Raw genomic sequence first — 14,651 nt, 5'->3', positions numbered from 1 at the left:
GTTCGCGTGGCGCGTCGTGGCTCGCGCGTGTGATCGATCGAAGATTCTTTCGCGAACGGAATCACGAGATCGGGCCGAGGTTGAAGAGGCTGTTCGGTGCGTCGCGTCGGGACGAAGTTCACGCCACGCGAACTAGGTCCTCGATCACCGTACGAAGATCCTCTTTTTAGGTTGTTCTCGAGTACAAGTTCCACGTTGGTCGTGCAATCGCGAGGAAAGTGTTTGATCGATCGTGATCGGCAATCGTAGAATCCTGCAAAGTGTGCGCGTTTTGCCTCGTACGAGCGAGAGAGAGGAGAAGAAAGCGAAAGATAGAGAAATAGAAAGGTAGAGAGAAAGAAGGGGAAAATAAGTGTGGACACGATCGCCGGCCGATATCCCGGCGTGGATACAACGACGAGTGTTCGGTTTGGTTGGATCTCATCGAAGGTGGAGGAGACGTCGCACGATGAGACGGACGACGAGAGAATGTCGCGCGGATGCCGCGGGATTCGTCTCAGTCGTCCGACTGGTCGACCGGTGGCCGTTGAAAGCGTCGAAGAGGAGCGCGTTGCGGAGAGGCTGAAGGGCAGCAGGTCGTCCTCAATGCCGTATCATGATCTGATGGGACGAGTCATGTCACGTGTCGTCGGGACGCTGCTCGCGCGCTCGACGCTGCTAACGAGCGTCGCCGCGGCTCTCGTCGTGCTCTTCTGCTGCTGCAGGTGCACTCGCGCCAGCGAGTTCCCCGAGAGAGAGTGCTGCGACCTGATATTCCCGATCCCGGAGCCAACCGGAAGATCTACGTCCGCGCCGACGCCAACGGGGAGAAGCGGTAAGTTTCGTTCTAAGATTTATTCCTTGAATATCGTTTTCAGAATTTTGTCTGGCGTTTTGAAAAAAATCCCACTTTTCTTAGGCTATACTTTTCCGTTTGCGTTTCCTGCGATTCGACGAAACTGCCCTTTGCTCGAAATATCTCGGTTAACTTTGTCGCGTAATCAACAAGAAGAACACGCTCGTCGATAGGGAATCGCTGGCCGGGACTGATTCGTAAACAGTCGCGGTACCTCGATCCCGCGTGTTCGTTCGATACAAAGTCGAAGATCGTTTCTTTGTTTCTTTGTTTGGGATCGCTATTTGTTTCGCGAAGTTAGTTACGCTGCCCTTTACCACCACGCAGAGTACAATCGCGAATCGGTGATACTTTGGGAAAAACTTCGCAACGTACTTTCGTCGTTGGATTTGCGCTCGTTGATTAATCGAATACGCGAATGTAGGTAAAGCGGTAGTTTCGGTATGAGGAAGTGTGTTCGACGAAGCTCGTTTCAGCTTTTTTTTTATGAACATTCGTTTTGCCGGTGATTTGATAGAACATTCCAACGGAGATGAGGCGAAGGGCGAGGGGAGAGATAGAAGGGAAGTCAATAATTGAACAGGAACCAATAACTGTACGTATAGCTTGGCCGTATTTTGTTAGCCACCGAGCAGCTATTACAATTTCCGTAGAGGGATGAGCGGATTATTAATTCAATTAGGATCAGTTATTAATTCAACAACGACGGTTTATCGACGCGAGTTCAATGCGGTGGTAATTTAAGTGGCGAAACAACCGCGTAATCGAGTGGCCTGTTTTCAAGCGGAATGCGAGTCACCCCCGACCACCCCTTCGTCTTTTCTCGCAGCCTTTTCAGATCTCCTTCTACTTTCAATTTCTTTCCCCGAAGAAATACCGGGAAGAAACCAGTCGGCTCTTCTTTCTCCATCCTGATTTTTTCGCTAATTAACCAACCAACGTTTCCGTCACATATTAATCTTCGTCCAAGCTACGGATGCTCGAACAAACGTCGAACTAACCGTCGACGTCGTGGCTTTTCATCCGCGAAAACTAGCTCGAAAATATTCTTTACGCTGCCTCCTGGATCGATATCTTTAATTAAGTCGAATTTATGGGCCACGGTCTTTTCAACGTGCCTGTTCGTTATTCATATTCGCGGATTATACGACCAGCTTCGGAACCACCTTCTACCGTCCTCGTCAACTCTTTCTCCACCCTTCTTTTCTCCGTATTCAAGAAACCACAAACCTCGTTATCCCTTAATCTTCCTCTCCCGCTATATTTGATCATTGCTTCTCTTCCGTTTCTCTTCGAACGAGTACCCATTGTCGGAAACGAACGTTACTCGCTCGACCAGCCTCCATATCGTAGCTCTACGACTCTAAGTTCACGGAACTAAAAACAAAGGATAGATAGAGCGTACCGGTCGCTGGTATTTTATCGTTGCCGCAGTTGCTCGTTGCGGCGGAAACCAGGACGATCCGTTCTTTTAAGTCTTCTCGATTTCGGCGAGGTTAATGGAGACAACGGTACTTAGCGGGACACACGCGAACAGTCGGCGGTCGACGTTGTCGTAGGAAGCGAGCGGTGTCTGCGGGCATTTCGGCCCCTACATGGGATGAACTTGGATCGAGGTCAGCTACGATCGAAGGTTATCCGGCGCGTCTATAGCCTGTGAGTAAGTTTCAGGGAGGAAGTCATTTATACCCCATCACGGAATTCCTCGCTGGCGAAATATCGCGTACGTGCTCATAGAGTGTTAGTAATGAAAGACGATCGGCTTCATCGGCCTTTTATATTCCTGCTCTCTCTTTCTGTCGAAGGTCGAGGGTGAACGATACCTCGTCCACCTCTTTTCGTTTCGTTTCGCCCTCGTTGCTCCGTTCTTCGGTCTCGTCGTTGCGTTCACGAGAATGGAAATCGCCCCTTTGCTCCTGACGTATCTCGAAGGAGTTTCACGAGTGATGGATTTGATTCGATTCCGATGTAACTGTAAAAAAAAAAAAACAGCGTTAACCTTAACGTTGGAGTTTAAACGGGACGGTAGTTTTCAATTTCAATCGGGCATGCTAGAACGAATGTAATTGGTTCTACCACCTCGTTCGTTATAGCGTTGCTGCGTTCGTATATACCGAATGTATTTATATTTCCGGATAATCAATTGCGCAAAATTAATTTATATGTAGATACAACTATATATATATTTATATGTAAATATATAACTTTTGCGATCCTTGCATATCAAATCACGATTAAACTCGATAGAAAATGTGAACGATCTAACGCGATTGACGTGACATATGTGTTCGATACAGTATCCTGATTCCATCGAGAAAAACTGTAACGATATTCGTTCGCTATAGCGTTGTTCGTTCCTCTTCCGGACACACGGCATCTTTCTTGTAAATCGATCGGGGCAGCGTGACCACGCTTTAAACCGCCGGACTAATTAACCGGTCCGAAGAAACGTCGTGTTGAATTCGTAGCGGAGCGCAGTCGCTTGAAAACGAAACTTAAGGTCGGCACAGAGCGAGAAAGGGATGGGCGCCGAGACGAGAGAGGGCGACGTTGCGAAGCGTGGAGGCACGAAAGCGTGCGGAACAGAAGGCGACAGCCCGTCGAGGAGGAATCCTTCTTCGAAAAAAGCGCAGGCACGCTCGCTCGCTATCTCGCTCGCTCGTGGCCAGAGCGGGCAAAGATTTTCCCAAGCGCTCGCCACCGTCGTTGTACGACTCCTGGCTTAAATGTCGCGAGTCAGCTCGCAAAAAGGAAGAAACGCGCGGAAAGGGGAGAGGGAGAGGACGGGCTGCGCCCGAGAAAAAGGAGGCGCGCGCGGTCTACGGATAAAAAGAAAAGAGGGGAACGAGAAGTGGCCCATTGACGTTAAATCGCACGCTGAGGCGCTTTTAAACGTCCTCGCTATTTTCATGCGACCTACTTTGCCAGCCGCACCGTAACGAGGTTGCTTTCGCATAAATTCGGAGTGCCTTCGAGTTCCTCTGCTCCACCCCCTGGTCACCTTCTCGTTTATCCCATCGCGATTCTCAAATTTTTCGCATCGGTCGAATCGATTCGACGTTCGCCGCAAGAATTAACAACCCTTGGTTTCTTCCCTGCGCTCGGTGTTCGACGATCGTGCGTATCCCGCTACTCGAACATCTCTCGTGGTCGATCGTATCTCCTGGGAAACTGAACTTTCAGTGGAAACGCGTATCTATCGTAGTTCTACGCGAGAAAATCTTAAGCGCTGTGCCGCTTCGATGGACATCTATAGTCCGGCGTGATTAATTAATCGCGGTAGAGTGATCGAATACGCTGGAGGATACTGTTTACGTTTGGCGCGGTCTGTTTCCCTTACTCTGGCGTTTCCATCGGTGATTCTGCTCTAGGGTTTTCTAAAGCACCTAGATTTTACACGTACACCTTCTCGAACGATTCGTTTCTCTTCTTTTTAGCGTTATTAATTGCTCGAGGAAAAGAGTAAAAAAAAGAACGAGGCTGCACGCTCGCATCTTGTATAAAACTTAATATTCCACGTGAGCCACGCAACGCATAAGAGTCAGGCTGGTCGTTGCCCTGCGTACGTATTCCATTTGGTTTTACTCTTTCGGTAGCCAGCCTTGGAAACGTATGCGCATATTTTCGCGCGCGGCAATGCCATTAGTCAGACGAGGGCGCGATTTAAAAGAACGCTTCGATATCGCAACGAACGGTTCCGATAGCGGCCCGCTCCATTAAATTACGGGACAGTTTGATTTCCCGGGCCTCGATTCCCGTAATTAATTATTCGGCAAAATTTCATTATCGAAAATAAATTCGAACGTCGTGTGCTGGCTTCCATAGAGCACCGTGATAGCACCAGTTCGGTTCTAAACATTCTGCATCGAACTCGCTCGCGGCAGAGTCCGCTACGATAGCGCGAAACTTGACCCACGCCATACGTGTTCGCGAGACGACAATTGCGTGCCATTTGCCGTTCAAAATCACCGTTTCTGCTCTCTGTCGTCGTCCTGATCGACTCTCGGAGAAGACGCAGTTATTCGATGAAAAATTTACACGGTCGTTTTATCGATTCGTTAACAAACGCGTACTAGGCAAGTCCCATAAATATTTACGGGTGTTTTATCGAGTTAGCGCGTTGTACGCGCGATCCTCGATTTCAAGCAAGTTGCCTCTGAAACGAAGATCGTGCCGGAAGATGGTCCCGCGCTCTCCTATTTTATTTGACTCGACCTCGTTTCGCTTCCTCGACGAACGATTCCGCTGGCCGCGCCGTCAGTTCGAAGAGGCGCTGTTATTACTACTCGTATCGCGGCAAAGAGAACACCTCGAACTACGAGAATCCTCGTCAAAGAAATGACTAATTAATTGGCTGGCAACCTCGGCCTCCTTGACCCGATATATATACGGCGGTTCCCTTTGAACTCGTCCCTTCGCCGTGACCTCGATCGTTGAAACGATTCGCGAGCCTTCTTGTTGACTTTCCGATTGCAAACGGGACGCGTTTATTCGTCCTGGAATTTTTATTTCTGCTGGCTCGACAACGCCACTCGACTGTTTCCGGCGTGGATACGGCTAGAAGTCGTTGGCTCGTGAAAACACGAAACGTCAGCTCGGGAATCTAGACTTATCCATCTTGGTACTTTTGCGTTTCCGTCGGTTGCGCCGAGGATTAATCGCAGAAGGAAACAGATTCGAAATCTCGTTTGCCGATATTATTAGAGAATTACAGAACGTCTCCGGCGCGCAGCGGATCGAGGGAAATCGGATCGGCCGATAGACCAGGCGGCTCGATTTGATTAAACGACCGCGTTTGATTAATCCTCGATCTTGAAGATTGCCGCGCGTAATTCGGTCGTCGCCCGTAACCGGGACACGCTTTATACATATTTCATAGGGAATCCCGAACGGAAAAACAAAGACAACCCCCGGACGCTTAATCCCCGAAGTATTTGCTCTGTCGCTGCTCGAAATTAATTCCGTGATCGTTAATCACGCGGGATGACGTTTCGTGTACACCGCGCGAGGAATTGACTTTCAACGGCGTTCACTCGCGAGCAAGTGGCGCATTCCTTCCAGCAATTTCTTCGTCGTTGCTCGGGAACCAGCGCCAGTCGGCCGGCTCTTTCTCGTTTTCCGCTTTCCGTATTTCCCATTTACGCCCTTTTTCCAAGGTTTTTCGCCTTGCCGACCGAGTCGAACTTTCCAAGTGAGTCGAATCGCCGTATCCTTCGCGACTCTTCCCCTATGGAATTTTACTTGCCAACTTCTTTCCACGTTTAGGAGGTTCCAGCATCGAGTTTAACTTTGTTCTTGTCGAAGATTTTCCCTTCTTAACGATGCTTAAGCAGCGATTAGAAATCCAATAAGCAGACGAAAAAACAGACGAAGAAGTTGGTAACAGACGATACGGTTGGCTGTTTGATTTTTATCGGTTGTAATTCGAGACGATGGTCGTTCGAGATCGATTTCTCTCGAACAAAGCCCATTAATACCGAATCCAACGACGAGAAAGCGAAGGAGTCGCTTTTTGCTTCGTTCTCCTATACGCTTCGGTTGTCCTGTGAAAACGCTAAAACGCCGCTTGCCGCACTCTCCTCGTTTAATTGGGCAGATTTTTGCTTTACCTCGGTCAAGGGTCGCTCTTTTAATGTAATGAAATTTGCGTTTGATTAACAGAAATGGAAATTAGCCGGATTGCGTTTGACCCTCGCCGGCTTGTTCCACTGTGTACCGCTGCCAGTGGAAGAGCTCGGTTACGGTCAGCCACTCGGGTGAGGGTCGTCGGGTGAAATATATTTTTGAAAAATTTTGTTGCCACGCGGCGATGCTTCGGATCGTCGTAGCTGTATACTTTATTATCGTGGTTTGCACGCGTCACGTTTAACCGTGCTGTTGTACGAAAGCGTCGCGCAGTCGATGGAAAGAGCCGACTAGCTTTTACGAACGACGCTTTATTCCTCGTATTTTCCCGCGATTCGGTTTTCCAGTAATTTTCTTCGTTGCAACGCTCGCGTATTCCAGTTGATATATTATATACAAAAGGTCGTCGAAAGTAACCGTAGCTATCCTTCATGCACGTAGATACATTTTATTATACGTATTATTCCGTTGTACGAAACATTTTGAAATTTCATCAGTATTGTTGTACAACTCTACTATCATTACGATCGTGTGGGCGAAGTTTGAAACAATTTCGGAAATTATATAGGGATTACAAGATATTCGGTACAAGTACGCATCTCGCAGAGATCACAAACGTATTTAAACAGTCAGTTACCCATCGTATTAACGAAGCTCAGTATGCAGTGCAGCTATATTTATCGCGCGCTTAAAATGGATATTCACGCTGCGTACTACTTTTCTATCAAACACACGTTCGCGATGAATATCGTCTAACCTCTATATACCTTGTCAAATTGATTTCAAATCGTACCGATGTGATCAGGATAGTCGTGTCTCATTAAAAGTCGCGTCGATGAAATTTTTATATTGAACGTTTTATATTTCGTGCGACACGATAAACTACAACGAACGTTCGAACAGGTGTGTCTAGTTTCGGATATTCGAGAATTTTATCGCGTGAAAAGTGTACCAGCCTTGCGACCAACTCGTATTCCAATTTGCCGAACGAAGTTGATTTGTCGGACATCGAATGACCGTAACGACGTAATATAGAGAAACGAGTGTCGTAAGAGGGCGCGAAAAGAGAGGTAAATAACGTTGCGAGGAAATCAATATCGACGAGGACTGGAGCGTCGTAGAGACACAAGTTCTGTTGCTTGAAACTCGGCCTGCGAGCCAACCTTCTGACGAAAGTGTTGCCCAGGAAGAAGGGAACGGGGTAGGATGAGGTCCGCGATACCCATAACTGCCATTGATCATCCTACAGATATTATGTGCGGGAAATTTCACCTGCTCGCAAAAAGGCTATTCGTGTTTATAAATCGAGTTGTACGAGTCGCAGAAGTGGGTATTTATACGGGAACATCGACCCTCGTTCAATAAGATTACAAGGCAAGGTGGTATCTTATTCTTCGAATATTCGATGTCATTCATATCGTAGGTGATACCAGTTCACGTATATATATATATATATATATCTGGTCGTATTTCCTGATCGACAACTTACGTTTTCCCATTGGTAGAATTTGTCGCGCTATTTTCTTCGTATATTCATATTTCCTCCTTTGGCAAAATCTTTGCATCCTTCTTTATTACTGCAATCGCTTTTTTAAATGTTTTTTATCGCCCTTTCTATTATTGCAATTCCACTGTTCGCATTCCAGCATCGTCTTTCGCCGCTTCGACTTCTGTTTTCGGAGTTCCCGCATTCTTTTTTATCGCGGAAATTCATCCGCTGGAAAATTGGATGGTTCTTGTCGGTAGAATTTCTCATAGAATCGTTCCGTTCCGATTATTCTTCGAAATAGAGATTTTTTCCAAGCCTCGGAAACGTATTCTCGAACGCCGAAATGGTACGTTAAGTTTTGTCGTTGAAATTCGTGGTGGACACTGTTCGTGCGAGTAGCTGGCAACTCTGGGAAAATGTTCACGGTGGTCAGACAGCAGAGACGAAGGATTTTGCAGAAAGCGACCAGTAGCCAACACCGACTGACCGCTACTGAGTGCACACGTCGGTCATGTCAGACGATACTTACCCAGAAGGATACTTTGGTAGCTTCGGACATCTTGGTGCTGGGAAAAATGGAAGACGAAGAAATGGATTCGAATCCCTCGTGAAAATCGTCGATGGCTAACCATCCTCCCGTGAATGTTGAGCAAGTGACGTTTAACCTGTAATGGCATCTGATCCCTGGCAAATGCTCCGCCGTAACTTTCCACTCAAATTGATTATTCCTTAATAAGTTACATAACGCGCAACAAAGTTTCTGCTAATTTCGATCCGTACGACGTACGTCAGTCGTTGCGCGCTGTTACGTAGCTCGATCTGCCAATAAATAAATCATACTCGCAAGTCAAAGTTTACAGCTTGCTCGATTTACCATTTGCTCGATATTTTCGACGAGCAAATTGGTAGAAAATGGCGAATACGCGATGTAAATTCGCCAGCTTATAAACGCGACAAACACATTTCGGCTTTGATTCAGTACCTGCTGAAAGCGCTAGGATGCTTCGTATTCCTTATCGTCACTGGTTCGACCGGTCTTTGATGCTTTAATTTAAGAGTATCGTGGAAGCTATAAATTTCTAACACAAAGGAGACACTATTTATACCGTGTCTGCTACTCGATCCGAGCGAAAGGAACGTAAGTTTAATAGCGACGCGCGTAGTTACATCTGACTACCTGTAGTACAACAGGTTAAAGCTATACGTTTAAAGTATCCGCCTGCAAGAAGATCGATCTATCAACCCGATGAAGTTAATCCTTTCGCGTAAAAGACGTTGGCGAGAAGTTTCCGAAACAGCTCACGCTGTGCTCGCCTTCTAAAATACCGTGTTTAAAGAGACTCTTTACAAAATTTCCATCCACCGATCTTCTCCTTTATCGATGATTAAGCGCCCAACTTGCGAGTCTCTTCTAGTGCGTTCGTAAACGTTGGTCGTTCGGTATTTAACGATGGATATCGTCGAAAGCTAGATAGAAGGAGAGATGGAGAGAGAGAGAGAGAAGAGACGCAAAGCCGAGTATCTCGACGATGCACGGCTGTTTTCACGCGGCCTTCGCGATCTCTGTGAACTTGGCAGCGTTATTTACGAGGCATCAACGAACCGGGTAATCGAGTTCAACGAAACTACCTCTCGTTTAGTCACCGGGGTCAGATTCGAGCGATCGTAACGCGAGACCCGAGGGTCGAGGATCGATCAGGAGATTCGATCGGGATCGACAGGTCCTCTTTAAAACTCGAGCGAAGCCGCTCTCGCTCGCGAGCAACAGCGAGTGTTTTAACGTCCGCCGGACTTCAGCCCCTCGTATATTATAGCTGCCCGGGGCTGAACAGAGATTGACAACGAATCTGATTCCGACCATTGTTCGGTGGATTTTGAAAACCATACCGTGAATTCAGTACCTGTTTCAGCTGCAACCAGCGTAAAATTAAAATCGTTGCTTTTTTCTCCCGTCTGCTTTTTCGACCCGTTATCGGATACTTTTGGCTTCGGATGCGCGTTCGCCTGGAACAGATGATCTTCCCTCGTTTGGTAACGCGATTCTCGGTGACACGACGAAAAAAAAGGGGCGTGGAGAACAAAAAAAAAAAAAAAAAAAAAAAAAAAAAAAAAGAAAAAATGCGCTGCTATTTATCAGCGAGCCAACCGAGCGAGCTGCTTATATTGGAATATACAATGGAGATCCTGGAATTCATCGGATTATACGTCGAACTCGCATCGTTACAAATCTACCATGTTATTTATTCATTTGTTTACTGTAAACGGACTGGTCTCTTTTGTATATGTATGTACTCATATATATGCGTGTACATGGATGTGGAAATTCGATATGTCGGTCATTGAGTGCGTTGGATAAATGTTAGATTTAAAACGGGACGCCGAATCGTTCGAAAAATTGTAGATATCGGCGTTTATTAGTTAGGTTGGATAATCTGCAAAAAAGGGGGGGGGAAAAAAAAAAAAAAAAAAAAAAAAAAAAGAAAAAATGCGCTGCTATTTATCAGCGAGCCAACCGAGCGAGCTGCTTATATTGGAATATACAATGGAGATCCTGGAATTCATCGGATTATACGTCGAACTCGCATCGTTACAAATCTACCATGTTATTTATTCATTTGTTTACTGTAAACGGACTGGTCTCTTTTGTATATGTATGTACTCATATATATGCGTGTACATGGATGTGGAAATTCGATATGTCGGTCATTGAGTGCGTTGGATAAATGTTAGATTTAAAACGGGACGCCGAATCGTTCGAAAAATTGTAGATATCGGCGTTTATTAGTTAGGTTGGATAATCTGCTGACGACGTCGACGCGTGTCCAAGTCGAGAGTGAATCGATAACGTGGGAAGATGTCGACGATCGGTCCAGGTGAATTTAATATTAGCAAGAATCGTCGCACAGGTAACATATTCTTTAAATATACTGCGAAAGCGAGTGAAACAATTCGCCGCGATACTTAGCATTCTAACATCAAAGCGATTGTGATCGGTGGCGAATATCGATCGAGTAAACAGCGCGTCTGAGAAATTTGCGATTTTTGTACTTCTCTCGATCGGCGCTAGTCTCTTCGGCGAATAGTCGTTTCCACGCGATATAATACGATATAATCGTACGTTGGCGTCAACTCTTTGGACTTTGGTATCGTTCGAATTCAATAATTCTCCCTGTTCGGCAGTTCGTTGCTCGTAAACCAGCCGGATGCGACACAAGGTGTGCACCGGCTTTGCGAGATGATGCGCGAATGGCCGCGAACGGTCCTGGATAAGAGATACGATGGTGACGATGTAAGGCTTGCAGTGGAATACAGCCGTCTAAACGAGAGAGAGAGAGAGAGAGAGAAACCGGATAGACTTTTTTACGGGCTCGTGAAATACGCGCGAAGAACCGGGAGCGAGCAACGGTTGGTCGTTCGACGAGCGTAACTTTCTCTTCTCCACGAGGTTCGAACGATTACTCTTTATACGGGTGAACGATTTCGGTGCGAGCTTGCGATAAACGTTCCTGTAAACGTTCCTTCCTTTTGACGCGAGCTCGTTCAAAGAGATTTGCCATTCCACTCCCCCGCGCGATCGCTCGCTCTTCAAGCACAATGCAATTATTTTCTTCTGGAAAGGGCGTTCTTTGACGCGAGTATAACTAGACGGAATCGTGGTTCACCGGAGAATTGGTGATTTCGAGGAGTTCCGATAATGAACCACTGGCGGATAAATAATTCGGCTAAACGTGGAAGGTAGTCTGGATTTGTTAGCCGGCGAAGAAGTTTGTTCGAAGAACGCGAGATCGGGGAGAAGAGAGCGGCAGCCAGCCAAAGTTGGCGTTGGTATTTCGAGGTCGAACACTCCATTCTCATAGACGATTCGGACGAATAAAATCCTTTGATCGGCGAGCGGATAGGGGTTATCAGGTTTCTGGGTTAGCCGAGGGATTAACGGCGCGCCGTGGGAAATAACGAAAGCCGTGACATTGGTAGGCTCCGGACCAATTAACGCAATCGTCGGTATTATTCGGTGCTGGTGTCGGCACGGTGTTTTTCTCCCGGCGTAAAACGCTCGACGTCGATATGACTTTTAAATAAATCCACTGACAAGTAGGGCGTGAATATCCTCGGCCTTTGACGCGATTTATCGAACGACACCCGCCTATGGCAGTCCGTTCTCGCTTCTTCTGTGAAATGTAATTAGCATCGCAATTATCGACACGAACAAACAACGGCTCGATATACGCGCGCGTATATTTAATTAACCGTTCGTCGAGGGTGGAGCTGCGCTGAAATGCCGCCGGCGTTTACGTTCTTTACGCGTTTCAAAGCCGTCGATGCGCTAAGTTTTCATTTTCTACTCCGGTTACAGAGAACACCCGTTTTCTTCCGATCGCTCGAAATACCGAAAACGTTCGGTTGAAAGCCATCGGGAACGCGCCACGTACGGAACGCCGATAGACCATAAATGGAAGCTATAAACAAAGAAAAGAAGGACGGTTGGCCCGTGGATTAACCATTTTCTTTGTAACCGCGCGCGAAAGTTAAATAAAGAGACACGATAGAATGGCGAGGGGCCTCGGCCGTTAAACTTTTCCATTTTCTTTCGAGGGAATTTTTCATACGTTTTCCGACGCGAAAAGGCCAGGGGAAGGAATAAAATAGCCGTGCGACTTGAATCGACCCCAGCGCGCCGTGCACGTTGCTTTCACGCGATGCCAACCGAACCGAATCGTATCGCGTTCGCGTTTAAAGCCACGGCCAAACGTAAATGCTCGCCGTGGGAAAAGTCGATTTCCCTCCTTGGAACGGCGAATTATGAATTATACCGGCGGATTTGTGGGTAAGCTCGACGTAAACAGGGCGTAAATATTCGCAAGCCCTTCGGCACGACTTATCGAACGTGCCCGGCCTCGGTACATGCGCCAGCTATGTAACGCAATTACCCAGGTGTCTAACGCGTTTGTGTGTCCTTTCGCGCGTTGATGTGTTTGCAGGAACGCGCCACGATCCTCTCTATCTCGCGTCTTGATCCGCATACATCGACACCAGCTGCATCAATAATATCTTTCTCCGACGAACCAGGTTCGTTTTGTAACCGGATTTAATAATCGATCATCCACGCTCCATCGACCATGTAACCGCGGCGTAACTGAATATTTCAACGCTGAACGCGTGCACGCGGTTACGCGCCGTGACGACGGCAAAGGGTGGCGCGAAAGCTTCGCTCATTAAAATTCGACAGCGAGCGTAAAGATTTTCGAGCAAAATAAGTCGAAGTTACGCGTGCGATCAAGTGTTTTCGAGCTCTGTTTTCGAGGAGATCGATCTCGAATAATCACTGGGTACGCGTGCGCTTAAACTATGCGTCAAAGAGATCTCGATCGAGCGATATGTTATTTACAAGTAGCGATAACGTCATACGTTATGTCGATTCCTTATCAGTCTTACCCGTGTGCCGCTATCTGCCTCTGCTATCTGTCTGCTTAGAAAGGATTTGCGAATGGAAATGGGACGCGTAATATTTAAAGCTCGTTCTAGTAACGTGGCGATTGTTCGAAACGCTACTCAGGGCGCTGCATGTACGCTCCGTATTAAATAACCACGCGTTTTCACCGTACTTTGCGTCCCTGATTCTCCAGATACCGATAGAATTCTCGCTTCGAGCCGGTGAATTATCGTCCGGTATACGGTACAGAGGTTCGATCATAGCCGGCGATTCATTTACCTTTGAAAATTCGAAGTAAGCGTATCGCTGCGCGGAGGGTTTTCCGAATCTTGATGAAGGGAAATCGGAACTGGATGTTGTCTGCGCCACATTGTTACGTGGAACCGGTAGGATTTGTGAAAATTGAACAATCTGCGGTAGTTGGATCGCGGCGCGTTATTGAAATTCCGTTGTTTATGCCGGCGGGATTCGCGGGCTGCCGATCGCGGGATCTGCCGCAAGCCGGATTCCATACGGGCGGGCAATTAAATCACGCGCTAGCTTTGAAATTTTAGCCAGAGCGTAGGCAGCGTCTAGGCGCCGATTCACCGCCATGCCACGTCGTGCACTCGTGTACATCGTGCCAATTAACCACGCAGAACGCACTCCTCCAAGCTTCGAATCTCCGTGTAATGCTTCGAGTAATTGATAACATAAGCCGCTTGAAGCGAGCACCTCGTTTCCGTTGCTCGGCGACTCGGAATCTTCCCAAATACACGATCGAACATCCGTGCAATTAACTCTCGAATTCTAGTCGATCGTTCCTCGCGTTCGAGTCCATCGATGCACCTCGTTCGAACGATAATCGCCATTTCCAGTGGGATTTTGCTCGCGGTTACGTTACGCTCTCCGATTCGAATAGCACGTGCCGGAAAGATTATCGAGGCCGGCGGTCGATTAAAATTCCGATCTAGTAGGCGAACGTATCGCCGTGTAATCGAGTTTGACGCTCAACTCTGCGGAGTCACGGGCGCAGGCAACGTCGTCGTCGTCGAGCAACGCTTACGGAGAAATTATCGGCCGGAGGAAAAAAGAAACGAAGAACGTCGTCCCCCGTTGGACGCGATAGGCAGGAAATCTCGGTGGCCGAGAGCCTCGTAAGGAGAGGAGAGGAGGGTGGTGGCCACGTTCCTGTGCCAATGTTCGACACGAAAGCTTCGCTTCGCGAGCGCGTTTGCAGGCCTTATCGCGAAAAGAGGCTAGCCTGGTCGAAGGGTTCGGCTCGGCTCGCC

General features: G+C 47.5%; 1 protein-coding gene across 1 annotated transcript in view; it reads left to right on the top strand.

Annotated features, from left to right (window-relative positions):
• Positions 1-6: 6 nt before the first annotated feature.
• LOC100742880 overlaps positions 7-14,651 on the top strand; it is a 200,368-nt gene continuing 185,723 nt past the window's right edge. The window contains 1 exon segment of the mRNA XM_033324001.1: positions 7-814. Coding sequence (XP_033179892.1) covers positions 469-814 — 346 coding nt within the window. The 5' untranslated portion in view covers positions 7-468.

This window comes from Bombus impatiens, unplaced genomic scaffold (genome assembly GCF_000188095.3).
Source record: "Bombus impatiens unplaced genomic scaffold, BIMP_2.2 scf_1445, whole genome shotgun sequence".
In the NCBI taxonomy this organism is placed as follows: domain Eukaryota; kingdom Metazoa; phylum Arthropoda; class Insecta; order Hymenoptera; family Apidae; genus Bombus; species Bombus impatiens.
Note: the sequence above shows the minus strand (reverse complement) of the source record. Positions and strands in the feature narration are given on the sequence as shown.